This window comes from Sinocyclocheilus rhinocerous, unplaced genomic scaffold (genome assembly GCF_001515625.1).
Source record: "Sinocyclocheilus rhinocerous isolate Xijiao unplaced genomic scaffold, SAMN03320098_v1.1 scaffold460, whole genome shotgun sequence".
Classification (NCBI taxonomy): domain Eukaryota; kingdom Metazoa; phylum Chordata; class Actinopteri; order Cypriniformes; family Cyprinidae; genus Sinocyclocheilus; species Sinocyclocheilus rhinocerous.
Window position 1 is genome coordinate 421629 of NW_015667268.1, and position 19485 is coordinate 441113.

Here is a 19485-nt window from a genome sequence, read left to right on the forward strand (position 1 = left end):
CTAGCAAAAGAGGCGTTGGATGAGATAGCAATAGCGATTTAAGTACAAAAACCGGACGAATCCCTTTAAATATATCATCTGATCGATGTCTTGAGGTGTGGTAACCGTACTATAAGCAGAATAATTGACGACGGGCCGTTGAATTAGCATCGTGGCCGCATCACCACCTCGGGTGTGCATTATTTTTCTAATAATTCAACGGCCCGTCGTCAATTATTCCTCACTTAAGTGATAAACGGGTCTGTATTCACGTTTTGATGATAGACAAGGGTTTTATCATCATGAGTGTTGGGCATTCAGTCATTACCTATTTATATCGGCAGGTGTAACGCTATCTTGAAGAAGTACCGTGTAACGTCTAGATGTAACGTAGTAACGTTACATGGGTGTCCAGTCCTGCACTACTGAAGAGTTTCGCTCCAATCCTTATAAAACACCAGTGTTGGCCAGTAACTAGTTAATAGCAAGTAGTTACAGTAATAATATTACTTTTTGCTAGTTTTTAGCTAGTAGTGTAACTAATTACTATGTCGATTTCAGTAATAACATTACAGTTACCATCCATAAACAGCTGGTTACTTGTGATGTAATTGTGACCCCTACTGATTTGAAATCCAATAATTCCTAGATGTATTTTCATAATTTTCACGACTCGCACAGGCACATGAAGTCACCAGTGCATCAGGAAAGCTTGGCATATGGAAAAGCTTACATTCAGGGGATGGAAATATTGCCATTACACTGATTTTGTCATGAGAAAAGGGTGATATTAGCACAGATGTGGAAGTTGTGGCATTACTTTACTCTTGCCCACCCACATCCCTCTGATCCCGATATAAATTATATTACTATAATTAAAAATCGTATGAACTTATAGGATTTCTTTTGATAAAATACTTCATGTATATGCTTCATGTTACCAATATAATCATATATGGATAACAAGAAATTATGGCTACAATTGGCTTCAAGCTCCACATGACAATCAATACAACACTTTTACTTAAAAGTCACTATCAATCACTATTGAGTGTTCGTAAAAACGTCTGACTGCGATCCAATGTGGATTTTGGTCAAATGATGAGGCAGAAATATATTGTTAGTAACATTCTAAAAGAATTTTATGAGAAGATACACAATTGCAACTTCTGTGGGACGTGAAGGTAATGTAACTAGCAGTGTAACTAATTACTGTTGCCAGAAAGTAATAATATTACTTTAGAAAGGAGTAACTAGTAAAGAGTAATAAGTCTTCAGGATTATTATAAACGTCCAGGCCAGTGTGTTGTTGCATGTTGGAGCTAAACTCTGCAGGACAGGATTGGAGTATGTAGATAATATTAAACGTTCACAAATGTCGTCATTTGTTGTTTTTTTTAGCTTAATCCTATATTAATTATGTATTACCTATTTTTGCATATGTGTTTAGCTTTGGCAGCATTGTATTACTTGCAGTCGTGCAGTTAAAGCCAATTAAATTCAACGGTGCAGATGTGTTTTTTGTACGTTTGTACTTTTATTGTACTCATCATATATTTAATATTTTATCAATTTAGAATTTTAATCTAATTTAATGTTAACAGATTAAAAAGTAACATGTATTCAGTGCAATACAATCCAAGCCGCCTTCAATTGAAGCATTTCAATTCGGCATCCTTTTCATTTGCAAATGTATTTAGATTTCGTGTGGCGATGGATCCCGGGACTGTATCGCTGTTTCAGAGAGTCTCCGAAAAGCTGGGCTGGGACAGAGATGGTGGTCTTGATGGAGCTGAAGAGAAGGTGCAGTCCTTAAAATGAACGTATACATCATTTGCATGAAACCTATCCTGAGATGTCTCACTAGAGCCTGTCCCTCAAATGTCTCTTGTGTTATTTCAGTTGAGGAAGAGCTTGAAGAAGAACAGTTGTGACTCTAGCACAGATCCAGCACACAGACGGCTGCTGTCTGACGCTGACGGCTCGGGGAAAGAGAATCAGTCTCAAGAAAAGCATCTGCTGTTGACGTCGGATGAGGAGGAACTTGATAAGTGTAAGTTTGGGTTGAGGAATACTTACTGCTTGCTTGTATTCTTACATTATTAATGCATTTTGTGTTTGTTTGATTTTCTTTCACTAGTTCTTGCTGCAAAGGCGACCCCAAAATCTACATTTAAACAGTCTGCATTAACTGCCCAGAAACCGAGGTGAGAATTTTATAAACTGGGAATATGTTTAATTTATAGTTATGATGCCTTGCACATGTTCATCAGCTGCTCTAAATCTCAAGGATCATATTCTCTGGCCGAAGTAATTTACAGTTTTAGTTAAGCTCTGTGTCCTTAATTTTGGTATATAAAGCGATAGGACTGATATACACTGCTGTTCAAAAGTTTGGGATCAGTAAGATGTGTTTCAAAGAAGTCTCTTCTGCTCATCAAGACTGCATTTATTTGACCAAAAAAAAAAAAAAACAGTAATATTGTGAAATATTATTGCTATTTAAAATAATGTTTTTCTATTTTAATATACTTTAAAATGTAATTTATTTCTGTGATGCGCAGCTGTATTTTCAGCATCATTACTCCAGTCTTCAGTGTCACATGATCTTCAGAAATCATTCTTAAATGCTGATTTATTATCAATATTGGAAACTGTTGTGCTGCTTAATATATATTTTTTGGAACCTTTGATACTTTTTCAGGATTCTTTGATGAATAAAGTTAAAAAGAACAGCATTTAATTAAAATAGAAATCTTTTCTAACAATATAAGTCTTTATTATCACTTATTTTTTAAAATCAATTTAACACATCCTTGCTGAATAAAAGCATTAATTTCTTAAAAAAAAAAAAAAATACTGACCCCAAACTTTTGAACGGTAGTGTATATTGTTACAAAAGATTTATATTTTGAATAAATGCTGTTTTTAAACTTTTTATTCATCAAAGAATCCTGAAAAAAGTATCACAGGTTCCAAAAAAATATTAAGCAGCAAAACTGTTTCCAATATTGATAATAAATCAGCATTTAAGAATGATTTCTGAAGAATCATGTGACACTGAAGACTGGAGTAACGATGCTGATGAAAATTCAACTTTGCATCCCAGGAATAAATTATATTTTAAAGTATAGTAAAATAGAAAACCATTATTTTAAATTGCACTTATATTTCACAATATTACAGTTTTTTTTTCTGTATTTCTGATCAAATAAATGCAGCCTTGATGAGCAGAAGAGACTTCTTTAAAACACATTAAAAATCTTACTGATCCCAAACTTTTGAACGACATAAAATAGTGAATGTATAATCCTGAAACGAGAAAACGAAATAACTTTTTTTTTTCCCCACCCTAGAGAACCAATTCCAGTTCTGTCTTCAGATAGTGACGATGAATTTGAAACGTGTAAGTTCTTTAACAACTGCGTTTAAATCAGATGGCTGATTTTGAGAGATGCCACAGTCTTTACATTTGCATCTTTTCCAGTTTTAAATCAAGTGAAAACCCCGAAGGCTGAAGTCCATCCGCAGTCTGTGAGTAGCAGTGATGACAGGTCAGTGTAGCATCATTTGCCTTAAACATGTTCTTCAGTGTATCGTCACTACTGTCGCTCATCAGTTTTTATATTTCACCCCTCAGTTTGAAACGCTTCATAGTGGACAGCATGTCGTCTGATGATGATTTTGTCATTGAGAGGAAGCCTTCCGTTAGTAAAGGTATGATTGTCTTTGAGCGTTTCACTATGCAATAAAATACACAATTGACTTTTTTTTCTTTTAATTGATTATTACATTATCAGAAATGATTCATCTGTGCACATCATTATTATAAATAACTTCCTTTTCATGCCGACTATAAAACGCGTTAACTGCACTTCATTGCGCTGATAGATCAAGTCGTGGGTCCTTTTTTGATGTTGTTTCTGCACAGGGAAAGCCAAGACTGCTAGAACTCCTAAATCAGTTCAGAAGACCGAGAAACAGCCTCCATCTCTCTGTGATCCTCCTGTCTTCCTGAGCGACAGTGATGATGACGGTGACGCTGTTATCAAGAGCTCCTGGAGGACCAGACACAGCCGCCCGCCTTCTGAGGAACATCACGCCACAAGTAAAGGCAGAGAGGAGACTGCGAAGACTTGTGTTCTCCCCCCAGCAATCACAGTGACGACACACGCCGGTCCAGAGGACACATGCAGCTCTGAGGAGGAGTTCCAGTCCTTATTGGATCGAGTCAGGCAAAATCAGAATCTAGGAGGCAGCACACATGCAAGCCCAAAGCCAGCTCCAGGTACAGCTCACATGGTTTCAGTCTTGTTTGGAGGGCTAGATGTGGCAAAATCGGCTACCTTAAATATTCCGGGTTCACAAGCAAATTTTTTGAGCAAGTTTGGCTGGTTTGTGCTTTATGAACAGAAACCCAGTTTACCCAGTGTGTATCGTCACTGACACGTATATGTACTTTGCTTTTAATCACTAATGATACAGCTGTCAACTTCTCATGTAACTGACAGGAAATGGGGTAACATAACCAAACTAGAGTTTTTGACTCGGAAAGAAATGCCGTAGTCCATTAGAATGAAACTTAAATCCTTAAAGATGCAATTGTTTTGGTAACATGTTTTATGAGATTGTCAAATTGTGAGAATGAGTTGTGATAATCTCAGGAGTATCAGAAGTTCCTTTGACTATTAAACACATCCTGTTGGACTGTAATTTTTATAATACTGCCAGAAAACGCTTTTATTCAGAAACGTGTTTAAGGGGAATATTTTGTAATGTATCACCTGAATGTATTTTAGATTTTTTTGTTGTTGTCTTATGTCAAGTTAAAAAAATTTATATAATAGTTAAACATTTTATGGATTATGATTAGGGTTGCAAAGGGGTGGAACATTTCCGGAAACTTTCCAAAAATCCCTGGAATATAAAAAAAAAATACCTGGAAAGATTCCAGAAATTTTGGAAACTTTCCGGAATATTTCCGAAATTTACTGGAAATTTTCCACCTGTTTGCAACCCTAATTATGATGCTGACCTCGTGTTTGCCACTTAAATAGCCCAGCCTCTAACATTGCATTAAAAAATTAATTAACAAACAAACTCATCAGTTATAAAATTCTAAACAAATCATCATATATAATTGCAAATGGAAAAGCCTAATTATATGCATTTTTTTCTTTTGTTGTTTAAGATTTTGATGCCTGTATATTTTTATTTATTTATTTATTTATTGTGATGTTTTTTTGTTTTTTTTGCTTTTTAAGGCCGGTGAAAATATCTTCTAAAATATTGTGCCCAAATCTGAGCTACAGAAAGAAGAACCTCTTGCTTTCCGTTTCCGTTCTCTCTCCATGTAGAATCCAAACCACGACCTCCCTGTTTGTCGACACCATCTGCCGTGGGTAAGACAGCTGCTAACCAAGTACCGGTTAAAGGATCGTCCACAACCCACACCCCAGTGCAGCAGACGCCCCGCAGCAGACCAGTGAGCCTCACTGAGCCCAGAGCTCCACCCAGCAGCAGGTACCTCCGAATCACCCCACAGCTGCCTCTCTGGAGACCCTATGCATTCTCTCAGCAGTGGATTGTGACATTGTCCTGTTGTTGATTTTGTCAGAGTGGTGGTGTGTAAAACTCCCGGCTGCTTCCTGCAGTCTCTGTCTGTTCCCGGATCGTCGTACTGCCGCAGCTTCAGACTCAACAAAGAGGAGCTCACAAACAAACTCTTCCAGCTCTACAACACCAGCGTGTTTGGCAGTGAGGTACATGTGAAAACCTCCAGTTCCATTTGTAGTAATCATTAGTGGTGTTTGCTCGGGCAACGATTGCTATTACTATTGCCAGTATTTAAGGTTAGGATTTGTTTAATGTATGATATTTGTTTAGCAGATGATAGAGCAGGTGAAAAAAAATCTGTAGACTTGCATTAAAGAAGGTAGAGGTCTGCGTGTCGGCGGACAGGCTTTGAATGAATGATTGGAGGAAGATTATATTGAAGAGAACTTTGAGTCAAACAAATGAGTCTCCGACACCAACAGACTGGCTGAAGTTGTTCCGGCTGTTTTCTATGGAAGTCCGTTTCTGACACTGAATAAAAAAAGGTAAAAGCAACTTTTTATCTTGCAGTTCTGACTTTTTTTTTTCCCTCAGAATTGCGAGTTTATATCTCCCAATTCCGACTATATATCAAGCAGTTGTGAGTTACAGAATTGCGAGATACAAACGTGCAGTTTATATGAGAAAAAAAGTCAGTCGTCTTCAGAATTGTGAGATGTAAACTCGCAATTGTAAGAGAAAAGTCTTCGCATTTGTGAGATATAAACTGAGTGAGTTTCTGTCTCACAATTCTCAACTTTAAAACTTGCATTGCAAGAGAAAAAAATCTGAATTATGAGTTTATATCGCACAATTTCAGAGAAGAAAGTCAGAATTGCGAGATGTAAACTCGCAATTGCAAAAGATAGAATGTCGCAATTAACTTTATTATTTTCTATTCAGTGGAGGAAACGGGCTTCCATAGTTTTCCACAAAGCCAACCAACCCAATTACATAGACAGCTATGTTCCTCCAACATGGTGGCTTTCTGGCTAGATAGAAATTACAAAAATATATGCGTCATCAACTTTGTTTAAATCCGATTTTAGGTAAAGCTGGTTTTCGAATACATTTGGGCATTATCAGTGCCAAAAACACATTTCACTTCCACTTTAAATCATTCGTTTCGATATCAATTCCAACCCCTCAGCTTCCCGCTGACATGTCTGTCTCATGGAACAAGAAGATGTGCAAGACAGCAGGATATTGCATCTCAGGCCAGGAGCGCGGCTCTGGGGAACGATATGCCCGCATCGAGCTGTCCGTCAAAGTTTGCGACTCTGCAGGTACTTGTCATTACAGATTTAAAATTCTCAACCGCTCTCGACACTTGGCGATAAACGCAATGTGTTTCCGATTACAGATCGGTTACGAGATACATTAGTCCATGAAATGTGTCATGCTGCCACATGGCTAATAAACAATGTTCATGACGGGCACGGGCCGTTCTGGAGGCTTTATGCTCGTAAAGCGATGCTGGCTCATCCTGAGCTACCGATGGTTTCCCGCTGCCACAGTTACGACATCAACTACAAGTACCAGTATCAGTGTGACCGCTGCAAGAACACGTGAGTGCAGGACTGGCCCGCTTGCTGCAGTGGCTCACATTTAACTGTTTTGATGGAGGAAAACAAGATACATTTCTACTTTCAACATTATTTGTTTTTTAGACCTTCCTTTTTAAAAGAAATAAAGTATCAGCTGAATGCAAAGTGACCCACATTAGGTTTTTGACTACTGAAAATGTGTACAATTTACTCCTGGAGCCATATTTAGATCCCAGTATCTCTGGAACTGAATCATATAGGGCCTAAAAATTAAGATGCCAAAAGGGAAAGATGGTAAAGACCCGAAATCTAAAAGAGCATTAAGATATCTTTAATACTTCCTGAGTTATAGGCTTGCAAACTTTGGAGATAAAAAACTTGTAAAGTGCTTCTTCCCATTTTTTCAATATTCACAACTGGCATATACTGCAACAAAGTCAACAGATTTACTAACAATCTGTGTGTGAAAATTACATGATGGTGATGCCATCTTTCTGAAGTCATTTTTACACTACTGTAATTTGGCTCCGAATCTCAGGTGAAAATTGCCATTTTGACCCCCCTCTTTAAAATAGTGGATTACTCCGTAAATATACATGTGTGACATTTAATATTTTGGCTTTCGTCACTATACATGTTTATCTTTCTTCAGAAAAATCTAAGACCCTATTGGCAGTAGACTGGGCCTTTTTTGCCTGCAATATTTCAGTCATGTGACCGCACCTTTGAACAATAAATCCCAATTCTGTCCCTAATAGTCAGTGTTTCTATCCCTCACAGGATCGGCCGCCACTCTAAGTCCCTGGACACCACAAAGTTTGTGTGTGCTCTGTGCACTGGGCAGCTGGTTCTGCTGACTCCCTCGAAGCCGCGGGCGCCCACGGCCTTCGCCACCTTCGTGAAGGAGAACTACAGCTCCGCGAGACAGGAACTGGGAGGCCAGAGTCACGCTGAGGTAATGCGCAAACTCAGCGCCGACTTCGCCAGCAAAATACGTCTCAGTCAGAGCTGATCTCAGATCAGACACCTCAAACATCACGACTGCTGCATCAGTTTGAGTTCTGTTCATATGCAGTGTCAGCTTACAGGGAATGAAATAGACTTCTGTGGGCATGTCAGCCTCCATCAGACTATTTCTATTTGTTTTTATACTGTGAAATGGTTTTATTTATGGTTAATGGCCATAGAAGTCTTAAGATATATTAGCCATATTCATATATTTATTTACTCCCTTACTCCCTTGTTGCTAAATCTTGAGATCAAGTTATCTTTTTTTTTTGTATTTGTGTTCGTGTGTCACGTCGGTTAGTTATATCATCTCGTGTATTTGTTTAGATGTATTTTCTTCAGAATAAACTATTGAGTTATTACATTCTTCATTTTTCCCTTTATTTTGTGCATGTTACTGAATCCAAAATACACTGCAGAACATTTATTATAAATGTTGGAAACATGTGCTGCTTAATATTTTTGTGGAAACAAAATCAGGATTTTTTTTAATGAATCAAATTCAAAAGAACAGCATTTATTGAAGAACGTAATTTTTATTTGTAACAGTGCAGAAGTCTTTACTGTGAAGACATAAACCTATATCAGTTTAATGAATCAGTTTTGCTAAATAAAAGTATTAATTTCTTTTAAAATAATCTTACTGCCCCCAAACGTTTGAACAGTAGTTAATTTCGGACTCATGGCAATCATGCATGACACTAACAATATGATAATAACTAAAAAATAAATAAGCATAATTAAAGTTGGTTCACTCAAGTTTTTGGATTCAGTTGAGACTTTGAGAACCATCTCAGAATGAACAACAAGAACAAGGAATGGCATAATATTTCTGTTATAATCGCTCACTAATGATGTATCTCAAGCAAATGTGAAGACCAGCATATATTGTAGTCACATCTGTAAGTCAAAATGTTTTATTTCACCCTGCTTGGGAGATGCAGGAGGATTCTTGCATTGTTGGGGGAACCAAGACAGGCAATAAAACACCAGTCATCTCAGTAACGGCTGCTTAATACAATTTATTTCATTTTAAATAATACTTAAATAGCATCACAAATGTACTCAAATACAAAACATCTGAAACAAATTTTGAAGGGTGCATAAAGGAAACACAACGTGGAGAAATACAAGCACAAGGTCACAGTATGTGTTTACTAGCACTGCAGAAATCTCCTTCAAAGAAGCTGAAGTACAGACGTCTGCAGAGAGCACACTGATGCTAAAGTCAACAGAAGAGATTGTGAACTTCAATATAATCTTCATTCAACAGGGCTCTCGATTATTTAGTCAGTGATATACTATTCGTAAATATAACATACCATAAGGCAGAAACTTAAAGGTAAAGTATATATGAGTGAATCTGAGTGAAAAACAATTATTTTACATAAAGAAAATTATGTATATTTTAGGCCCATTTCAGTTTTTCATACTGTGACACTGTCAGGACATTTAAACACATTTCCCTCCAAATTCCCATTTCAAGAAAAGCATTCAGGGGTTTTACTTTTGAGTTTTTTTTATTTTTTAAGTATACTTTTTTTTAAAGGGGTCCTATTATGCTTTTTCACTTTTTTAATTTTAGTCAGTGTGTAGTGTGTATGTTTGGGCATAAAAAAGATCTAGAAAGTTACAAATCTCAAAGTCCACTCCAAAGGGAGATATTTCGTTTAAAAAAAATCCCTTTTCAAGAACTACAACGAACGGCACAATCATAGAAAATAAAGTATTTGAATTTTAAAGACATGGCATGGATTTAAAGACTCGTCCGGTGCGCGACCGCCTGAAACGCTGTTTTTTTTCACCTCCGTGCCCAAACGTCTTTGTTTGGGCTTCCGAAAGCGGATGATGTCAGGAAACAGTGGTTGCAATTTATTTTTTAACTCTGTTCCTGAGCATTATAACCCCAATTTGCTATTGTGTGCTGCGCATTTTACTGAGGACAGCTTCCACAACATGAGGGAGTACAGTGCCGGATTCGCCCAAAAGCTTTTGTTGAAAGACGGAGCAAGGGGCGTGGCAGTACTGAAACACCGTCTAAGCTGTTCGCCAATCACAACGCACTGGGACAGCTAACCAATCACAACACATTTTGTTTTTCGGAAGGCGGACCTTCATCAAAGCCGGAACTAATCGAGCCGTTTGTGCCAGGATGGGGAGAAAGGTATTTTAATAATGTAAATAATGTGTAAAATAATGTGTTTTTCGAAGCACCAAGCATGAGAGCATGTTCTAGTACACCCCCACAACAAAATCAAGACTTTGTAAAAGAGCATAATAGGACCCCTTTAATACATTCTCATTGTTGTAATAGTTATTTTTACTAATACAATCTTTTAAGTTTTCATAAATGAATGGCAGTTTTTTTTGTTTTTGCGAGACATTTGGGGGTTCTTGAAAATTAATTGTCATGAAAATGTCAATCTAAAAGGTCATAAAAATAAGCTAAATTTTTTTTAATGCAAAATGCATTTTTTATTTATTTTGAAATATGACCCCAAAACATTTGCTTTCTAGGTGAGATTTAACCATGTTGACAGATTCACAACATATTTCAGTGCACACACCATATATGACTCACTGCAACCTGTGTTACATGCTACTGTTTATATCTTTACTGATAAGATTTGAGAATATAGAGTGTAAACAACTGACGTTTTGCTATTTGGCAAACCCACACCGATCTGAAATGACCACCGGGCTTGACGGGCATCAAGGTCTTGGAATGGTACTGTGCATAAAACGGCAAAATCATAAAAAATAAAAAAAAAACTTGAAAATGTTTACATAGAAAAGAATATTTCTCATACTCCTGTGCTTCTGATAACATTCAGTACAAACTCGTTTTCTTCATGATGCGAAGAAATTCCTGCTGGTTAACTTCTCCATCACCGTCTCTGTCTGCTTCATCAATCATTTCCTAAAGACATGCATGAAACATTAATGTGATGTTTAAAAGAGAAATCCATCATCTATCACACAGATCACGGTTGGGTTTTTGTGATTATTCTTGCACCTGCAGCTCCTCGTCTGTGAGGTTTTCCCCGAGCTCTTTAGCCACTCTCTTTAGATTCCGGAAAGATATTTTTCCGGTCTCGTCATCGTCGAACAGCCGAAAAGCTTTAAGAATTTCTTCCTTGGAGTCCTTTTCAACCTTAAGATTTCCAAACAACAATAATAAAATGTCCTACCTGGCTGGAATAACTAGAATTTTTTTAATTGAAAATTCTTACCATTTTTTGAGTCATCACGGTCAGAAAATCACTGAAAGAGATCTTTCCAGTAGCATCCTTATCAACCTCTCCAGTCATTTTCTTGATTTCCTCCTTCTTAGGCTCAAACCCCAGCGCTCTCATGGCCACCTGCAGCACAATTCTTCATTATGTGCAGAAAGCTTGACATATACAGATACAGCGGAGTCCAGCGGTCTAATGCACGAGTCAAAATGATTCGGCTTTGCATTCGTTCCAGTAGGCCATACATTGTCCTTCAACATTTTTCAAAATCCTAAAACGTTCCAAGTTTAAAAGACAATCATCATGAAGATTTTATTGGATGTTTGGGTCCCTCTGTATAGAGATCTACTACTAAAATATTGACCTTTTTCATGATATTCGAATTTTTTGAGATGTACCTGTATATGGCCGTACACTGCTCGTGGCAGCTGTGTTCATGGCATTATATCTCACCTTTAACTCCTTCACCTCAATATAACCAGAGCCATCCGTGTCAAAGAGCTCAAACGCCTCTCGGATCTCCTGCCTTTGCTCCTCTGTCAGCTCAGGCTTTAGACTGGCTTTTTTACGAGGGGCTACTGCCCCCAGTGAGGGTCTTTTGGGACTAGTGGCCTGTGTTGTATAGAATAGAATAGAATAGAAGCTTTATTAAAACAGGACCAGACCTGTGCAGTGTACATCACAATTATGAATACAAGACATAATGTAAACATATATTAGACAGTGCACGTAATATATAATTCAAGCTGGAATAATATTGTTAGGGTAAAGAAATGGAGAATAAGTAATTAAATAACACTAGCATTCAATTAGCCGTGGTTGTAAATTCACTCCTAAATGCCCTGCTGACTATTCCCTCTGTATTTATGAAAGACCAGTAGCAATAACACATATGTTACACAAACCTGAAGGAATTTTAAATTGAATGACAATTAAACGGTCGCTTAAATCGAGTGACGGCATTTTTACTAATCGCAAAAATATACAAAAAAGCATAGATCGCGACATTGTTGCATTCGTCGTGACTCACCATCTTTACCCGGAGAAGACCAGCAAGTGGAGAATAATATAAACCTGGCTATGGCTTGGCTTGGCTTATGAATATTAATTACGTTTCATGACGTTCGGTCAGTAGACCAAAGTGATTGGCTGAAAGGAGACGTCGGCGGAAACCTTGGCTCATGAATAATAATTACATCACGCTCCCGGAAGCAGCTTCCGCACAACCTAATTTATCAAGTCTATTCGCCATAGTAAGATTCGTAATTTCGTACAAAACAAAAGCATCTTTCCCCGATTTGAACGCTTCTTTAAACAACAAACTGTCAGGATAAAGTAGTATCCAATTCACGTCTATTTTATCCCAGAACGTGGGGCTTTATAAAGTTAACCTATGCTTTTTTTTAAAATAGGTAAACCTGTATTACAACATACACACACCCATCTTTTACCGCATCCATTTGTGATTGGCTGTGTTTGGTTACTGCTCATGATAATTATAGTTACACAGACAGCAGATGATCATGATTTCGCAATACCATACTACCACATTATTCTGTTTTATATTCACATAGCAGAAATAGTAAGAGTAGCACGATTTTAGAATTCAGCCAATCATTTTCTATGAAACTGACATATTTAAATGAGAATTGGTTGTTTCACGAACCTTCTGAACCTTTTGTTATTGGTGTTTTATTATTTGTATATCTCATAATGGTATACCTTAAACTTTTAAATAATATCCTAAATAATAAACTATAATATAATCACACGTAGGGGCGTATTTGGTGATGTCATGGGGAGGGGACTATCTTGGTGACTTTTTACTGATTGGCTGGCGCAGTGGCGCTCTTTGACGTTGCCCTTCTCTCATTGGTTAGACTCATTGTCAGGTTGATGCCTGATTGTTGACTGGACCAATCAGAGGGTTCTCCGCTCTCTGCCCATATGGCTCTTCGTGCTTCCTTCGTAATCGTTACAGCTGTGTCTTTTAGTTTGAGATACACAGGTGAGTGCTGCTTAACTGAACTTTTACAGAAAAAATAAGTATTTATATATTGTGCTTCGGGAGCGTAACTAGAACGTAAGTTTGGTTTCAGTGAACAGTTCTGTCAGAGTTAAAACCAAACCTAAAATCGTAGAAAATGTGCAGTAAATGGTTCAAAGGTCAACCAACCCGCGTGTCACATAGTTTTTAAGAAGTGTAATTAAACAGATGGATATTGTTTATTAATTCGCAGACTGCTGTCGGGAGCTGAGAGAGAGATCCACACATGGCAACTCGCACGAGACCAGTGAGTATTTACACCTGAAGCACCTTTGCACTATTATTGCCTGTTATGATTCTGTCAGATTTGAGTAGCGCACATGCGCAGTATTGTATGTTTAGGATATTATCATTATAACATATTAATATGAACTTACTGTTTCCATACTGTGCATTTATATGCATGCACACTGGTCACAATGCACAATGATCATCATACGTTCCATTCACTTTTATATATAATCTATTTTATTGTCATTTGTGGATGTTTGTATTTTTCTGCCCCATGTTAAAAGCTCTACATGTTTGTAGATATTTGACATGTTCTTCTGCCAGGCAGGGGACAAATGACAATGAATTCAGCTTGTCTTGATATTGTGATATTGTGCAGAGCAGCAAGCGTTGTGCTGTCATCGGAGGATCTGGATTTTTGGGCAGGCACCTCCTGGAGCGTCTAGTGGACCGAGGATACACAGTGAATGTGTTTGATATCAGACAGGCCTATGAGCTCCCAGGAGTGACGTTTCACCGAGGGGACTTGTGTGACAGACAGGTGGGGATTGTTGGGTTTTGATCTGGCAGAATCAGTCTGACACGGTCTTCACCCTTCCTCGCTGTCCTCCTGATGTCTTGTTTAGGCCTTGCTGGTGGCTTTGAAAGAAGTGTCTATAGTGTTTCACTGTGCTTCACCTGCTCCAGCCAGCGATGACCGCGCTCTGTTTCAGAGGGTTAATATTGACGGGACACGGACTGTCATACAGGCCTGTCATGAGGCAGGAGTACAGGTATGTATTATATATCGTGTGCCAGCTGATGGTAAAAATAAATGTAATGTACACTACCGTTTAAAGTCAGTGATAATGCATCAAGGATGCATTAAATCTATCAAAACATTACGCAGCACAACTGTTTCCATCATTGATAATAATCAGAAGTGTTTCTTAAGGAGCAAATCAGTGTATTAGAATGATTTCTGAAGGATCATGTGACACTGAAGACTGGAGTAAAAAATTGTATGAAATTGTACTAATATTTTCACAATATTACTGTTTTACTGATCAAATAAAAGTAACCGTGGTGAGCATGAGAGGAAAAAAAATTAATAATTAGAAAAAATCTTACAGACCCCAATTGTAAAGTATATGACTCACTCTATACATCAAACATTATTATTATTAAATATATATATTTTTAATGGTTTTGCAGTATAAGCCCCATCATACTAAGGTGTGTTCAGACATTCATTTGGTACATTCAACACTGTTACAATTTTCTACAATATTCAGCAGGAGGTTTCTGCTTCATCTCTGTCCGACAATGGATTTAAATTGGTAATCGAGAGCATTATTTAATCCAGAATATTCCTTTAAATTATGTCGTTGACATTCGTGATGTTTTTGCAGAAACTAATACTGACCAGCAGCGCTAGTGTGGTGTTTGAAGGAACCGACATCAAGAATGGGAGAGAGGATCTGCCTTATGCAAAAAAGCCAATTGATTATTATACAGAGACCAAAATTCAACAGGAAAAGGTGGGTATGAATCATATCAATGGCATTTCATCTCCCTATAACATTACTCCTGAACGTCAGCTCTCTTCTGAAATCAATCAAATGTACTAAATAGTTAATGAGTTGATGTGCTAATGTACTCCATGTCGATCATCTTTTTCTTTCTTTTTCAATCTGCTTCTGTCTGTTCAGTTGGTGCTGGAGGCCTGCAGTAAAGAGAAGGGTTTCCTCACTGTCGCTATTCGTCCTCATGGCATCTTTGGCCCCCGGGACCCTCAGTTAGTGCCCATCCTGATAGATGCAGCCCGCAGAGGAAAGATGAAGTTCATCATCGGGTGAGCGACATTAAAACAGTGTTGCAGAGAGCCCACAACTCCACTAGGTGGCAGACTGCTGTCTAGAATATGATCTTGACTATCAGCAATCGTTCTGACATGAAATGCTCTGCTATATATATATCAGTAAAGAATATTGCTTTCAGAGCAGAAAGTGACAAAATAGGAAGACCAGAGATCATTGCACCAGTACCCAAATCGAACCATTATTACCTAGATTTGTTTACTTGGTGATATTGCAAAGCAGACCAGTTTGTGTTCAGTCCAGTCAAGATCGGTCCACACTGCACACTTCCTCTGGATAGCACATTTTTGAGTGTTTGGGCTCCTAAATATGACAGTCTTTGATACAACAAGGAAGAATATCTGTAAGAGGTAGTTCACTAAGGACATTTTTAAAACAGACACTTAACAACAAAAAACTTCTAGAAGATATCCTTCTCTCTGGCTTATTGCTCGCTTGACTGTGCAGCAGTGGTGGCATGTGTGCTTACTCTGACGGAAATGCTCCGTCATACTGCCTTCTGTACTGTGTACAGTGTGCAGTGTTTTGGAAAATGTGAATCTGGCAGTGCCCCGTATCCGACCACATATTGTGATGGAAATGGCATTGTTTTGGCCCGTATGAGTTTGGTTGATGCCGATACCAATAGAGAGCACGGGTGGCAGTACAATTAAAGCAGTATACACCTGTAAGCTGAAGTTCACTTTTTTACACAATATTTCAGTTATTTTATTTATTTATCTCACTACAAATATTTGAAACATACCTTGAATTAGCCATTGGCAGTACTGTTGGTAAACTGTCCGGCTGACTCGAGGGAGAGTTTACCCTTCTGTTCATCGACCACAATAAGCTCAACATGATCAAGGCTTCCTACCAACAAAAGTCTAGACTTACTTAGGCTGCATTTACACTAGTCTTAAAGGTCCCCTGAAATGCTTAGAAACACGCATTTGTTGTGTCATTTTAGCTGAAACAGGAAGACGGGGCGAGACATATCAAGCAGCCCCGCCCCTTTTTAAAATAGCCAATAGCATTCGTTTATATCACAGCTTGGGCTAGAGCCGTTGAGCTCCGTAAAGCTGCATTTGACAGGGTATGCCAGCGACAATCTCATCCATGTTGCTATAAAATATAGCATTCTGTGTAGAATTCAAATAGCTCCGATACATTTTGTGGTCTGCGGCGACTCGCGCATAGCTGTCAAGGATGTTTTGCAGCACAAAATCTGACTTAACAGATAAATAACGGAAAATAACAGTAATTTTAAATTTGTTAGGCTAATTTATCTACAGCTCGTTAGAGGTGCACTGTAAAAAATGATTGTGATTTTAACAGTAAAAGACTGTAAAAATGCTACAGCGCCAAGATGATATTTATTGTAATGAATTCGAAATAATTAACGAGAGAGAGAGAGAAAACGCACAAGCCAGTGTGAAGCTTGCGAAAATTGAAGCTTGTTGGTTTAATTACAAAAACTGCTAAGTTATCACCTCATTGCTGAGAAATATGATGTAGCTTTTAGCTGTTGTATTTATAAAATTCACGGAGCAGGGGTTGAAAACCAGCTCCTGAATGTGCAATTTTTTAAAGTTTCCATCTTAATAAAATGCGAGCGCATACAGCACACCGGCATTAAAACACAATCTTTATGAGCAAACGTGTCGCATTGGGAGTTCTGCGAGGAATCGGATTCAATTCAAGTTTATTTGTATAGCGCTTTTTACGATACAAATCGTTGCAAAGCAACTTTACAGAAAATTACGTTTCTACAATATTTAGTATCGGATATTTCTGTTTAGAGGTAGGTCGGATATGTATCTGATTTAAAACCACATTTGGAAGTGGCTCAGATCGGATGCGAAAACATCAGATATTGTGCAGATTTTTGTGTTTACACATGTGCAACAAATTCTGATCTGTGTCAGATGTGAGCAAAAAATCAGATTTTTTGGTGCCAGTGTAAATGCAGCCTAGTCTACTTGGGTTAAACACACTAGCTGATTAAGGTCTTCGGGATCACTAGAAACTGTGTTGGAGGTAAACTCTGCAGGAAAGTGGCTGTCCAGGAGCAGGATTGGACTCATTCAAAACCTGATGATCATGTTCTGCTGCATGATTTAAAAATGATCCAAAAAGCATCTTGTGCTTCAGTGAAAGCAAGAAAATTTGACCATCTTTACAAATTAGTTCTTTTTTTTTTATCAGTGATCTGGTGCAGAATTTTAAATCCGTTTTATTAATTTTACGTCATTGATTGTTTGTTTTAAATTTCTGTTGTATGTCCTACTTTACATTAGATATTGAATCTCAAAGTTTCGGCGTGGTCTTCGATGTTTGCACCCCGCTGGATGTCGATGTGATGGACATAATGTGATCAGTAAATGAATCCCGTACGGTCTAATGCTGATTTGCTCTTTAGAGATGGATCCAATCTTGTGGACTTCACCTATGTGGAGAATGTAGTCCATGGGCATATTTTAGCAGCTGAACACCTGAAGGCTGATTCTCCGCTCTGCGGTCAGGTAAGGAATGTGTGTGAAAGAGAATGTGAGAGACTGAAAGAGTGAGAGATGTTTCTAGACGTGCATTCATAGATCTAATCCCACGTGTGTGTGTGTGTGTGTGTAATGTATAAACAACGCACATGAATGATGCATCAGGCTTTGCCTTTCCATTTCCAGGAAACCCATTAATAACAAAAGCACTCTCAAATCTCTCATAGGGGTTTTCAGTCATTCATTAAATGCAGCAATGGTCAAAAAAGCTTACAATATGCAGTTTTTATACAGATCTTGAGAGACCTTGAATTTTGTCATGTAATTGTTCAGTCTCTGAAAACTGTTAAATTACCTAAATGCTCTAAAAAAAAATAGAAAGTGTTTTAGTGTGATGCTAAAAATAATAAAGCTGGCTGACTGTGTTAGTTTTTTGTAAGATGTCCTGTAGCCAATAGGAGCTTGGCAGAGTTGGGTTAGTGTTTTTTTGTTTTTTTTCCATCTAAGCTAGCCAAAACTAGCGGTTACATTAACTAACTGTAACTAGCCAATAGGAATGTATCATCAGAATTTTGTAGTAACCCAAATTGACGAGCTAAATAACTGCTAATAGTATGTTTCATTATCATAAATGTACTTTTACCTGTGTGGCCTTACCTATTGCATGTAATATAAGATGCTAATTTGTCATGAGAGAGGCTACCATGCATTGAGGACTGTATCAGTAACAACAAACCCCAGTAGCTAAACCCATTAAGTAATGGTTAATTGAACATTACTGAAAAAATGCTGCCGCACAGCCTTGCCAGCAATCATGACATAGCAACACATTTGAAAATGTTTAAAAAATGTTTAAAACCCTCACATAATCTATTTATCTGTGGCTAATGTATTTCAAATGGTACTGTTGAACTTCCATTGAACCTTTGTCAAAAATTAACATTTTGCCACCAGTGTTGGGGAAAGTTACTTTTAAAAGTAATGCATTACAATGTTGTGTTACTTTTTATGGAAAGTAATGCATTACGTTACTTTTTGTCACCTGGGCTGGGCTTGCTTATTTGTAGTGTTTTTTTAAATTACAAAAAACCCAAAAGTTATATTTTTGGCAACTGTAAAGGCCCTTTCACACCTAAAGTGAAATTAATAAGCCTCAGCCTGAAAGAACTCCCAATTTCTCTCAACACGGGGACAGAAGAGGTGATTTCTTTGCATTACATATTTGAAAAAGTAACTCAGATATTTGTAAATTTAAAAGTAGTGTTACCTTACTAGTTATTTGAAAAATGTAATCTGATTACGAAGCTCGCGTTACCCCCAACACTGTTTGCCACTACTGGGAAACGGCTCTTTGGCAAACCTTTATGTTGTATTTAATCATATGAAATTCAAGATGAGCATTTAATACAAAGCCTTGAATAAGTGGAGTTTGCATTTTTCCATATGAAAACAAATAAGAAAATTTAGTTTAAAGGGGTCATATGATGTTGCTAAAAAGAACATTAT

The 19485-nt window shown here is 37.6% G+C and overlaps 3 protein-coding genes across 5 annotated transcripts in view; 2 read left to right on the forward strand and 1 right to left on the reverse strand.

The window, feature by feature from the left end:
• gcna (germ cell nuclear acidic peptidase) overlaps positions 1-8420 on the forward strand; it is a 9498-nt gene extending 1078 nt beyond the window's left edge. Inside the window, exons 2-13 of the mRNA XM_016545018.1 lie at positions 1680-1782; positions 1882-2032; positions 2120-2186; positions 3336-3385; positions 3467-3533; positions 3620-3696; positions 3911-4267; positions 5337-5502; positions 5597-5741; positions 6725-6860; positions 6938-7142; positions 7902-8420. Of these exons, the coding sequence (XP_016400504.1) occupies positions 1693-1782; positions 1882-2032; positions 2120-2186; positions 3336-3385; positions 3467-3533; positions 3620-3696; positions 3911-4267; positions 5337-5502; positions 5597-5741; positions 6725-6860; positions 6938-7142; positions 7902-8133 (1743 nt within the window). The 5' untranslated portion in view covers positions 1680-1692 and the 3' untranslated portion in view covers positions 8134-8420. The remainder of the gene's footprint in view (positions 1-1679; positions 1783-1881; positions 2033-2119; positions 2187-3335; positions 3386-3466; positions 3534-3619; positions 3697-3910; positions 4268-5336; positions 5503-5596; positions 5742-6724; positions 6861-6937; positions 7143-7901) is intronic.
• A 1996-nt stretch (positions 8421-10416) lies between these two features.
• Positions 10417-12695, reverse strand: cetn2 (centrin, EF-hand protein, 2). The gene is made up of 5 exons (XM_016545063.1): positions 12396-12695; positions 11819-11977; positions 11363-11491; positions 11146-11283; positions 10417-11049 (listed from the first exon to the last, which is right to left on the reverse strand). Exons 1-5 carry the CDS (start codon positions 12396-12398, stop codon positions 10960-10962), a joined length of 519 nt encoding a protein of 172 aa, XP_016400549.1. The 5' UTR covers positions 12399-12695; the 3' UTR covers positions 10417-10959.
• Positions 12696-13278: 583 nt separating this feature from the next.
• nsdhl (NAD(P) dependent 3-beta-hydroxysteroid dehydrogenase NSDHL) overlaps positions 13279-19485 on the forward strand; it is a 7205-nt gene continuing 998 nt past the window's right edge. For 2 of the 3 annotated variants that reach the window (XM_016545058.1, XM_016545059.1), the window contains exons 1-7: positions 13279-13373; positions 13606-13659; positions 14023-14184; positions 14270-14416; positions 15035-15163; positions 15335-15477; positions 17904-18006. In XM_016545058.1, coding sequence (XP_016400544.1) covers positions 13639-13659; positions 14023-14184; positions 14270-14416; positions 15035-15163; positions 15335-15477; positions 17904-18006 — 705 coding nt within the window. In that variant the 5' untranslated portion in view covers positions 13279-13373; positions 13606-13638. Of the gene's footprint in view, positions 13374-13424; positions 13449-13605; positions 13660-14022; positions 14185-14269; positions 14417-15034; positions 15164-15334; positions 15478-17903; positions 18007-19485 lie in introns of those variants that run through there. The other variant, XM_016545060.1, reaches the window with a different exon arrangement.

What these genes read in the sequence shown, in the direction of transcription:
- cetn2 (XM_016545063.1), bottom strand. An exon ending in CCGTGATGACTCAAAAAATG is followed by an intron (nt 11,284 to 11,362) that starts GTAAGAATTTTC and finishes GGAAATCTTAAG; the next exon opens with GTTGAAAAGGACTCCAAGGA. An exon ending in TCACAGACGAGGAGCTGCAG is followed by an intron (nt 11,050 to 11,145) that starts GTGCAAGAATAA and finishes GCATGTCTTTAG; the next exon opens with GAAATGATTGATGAAGCAGA.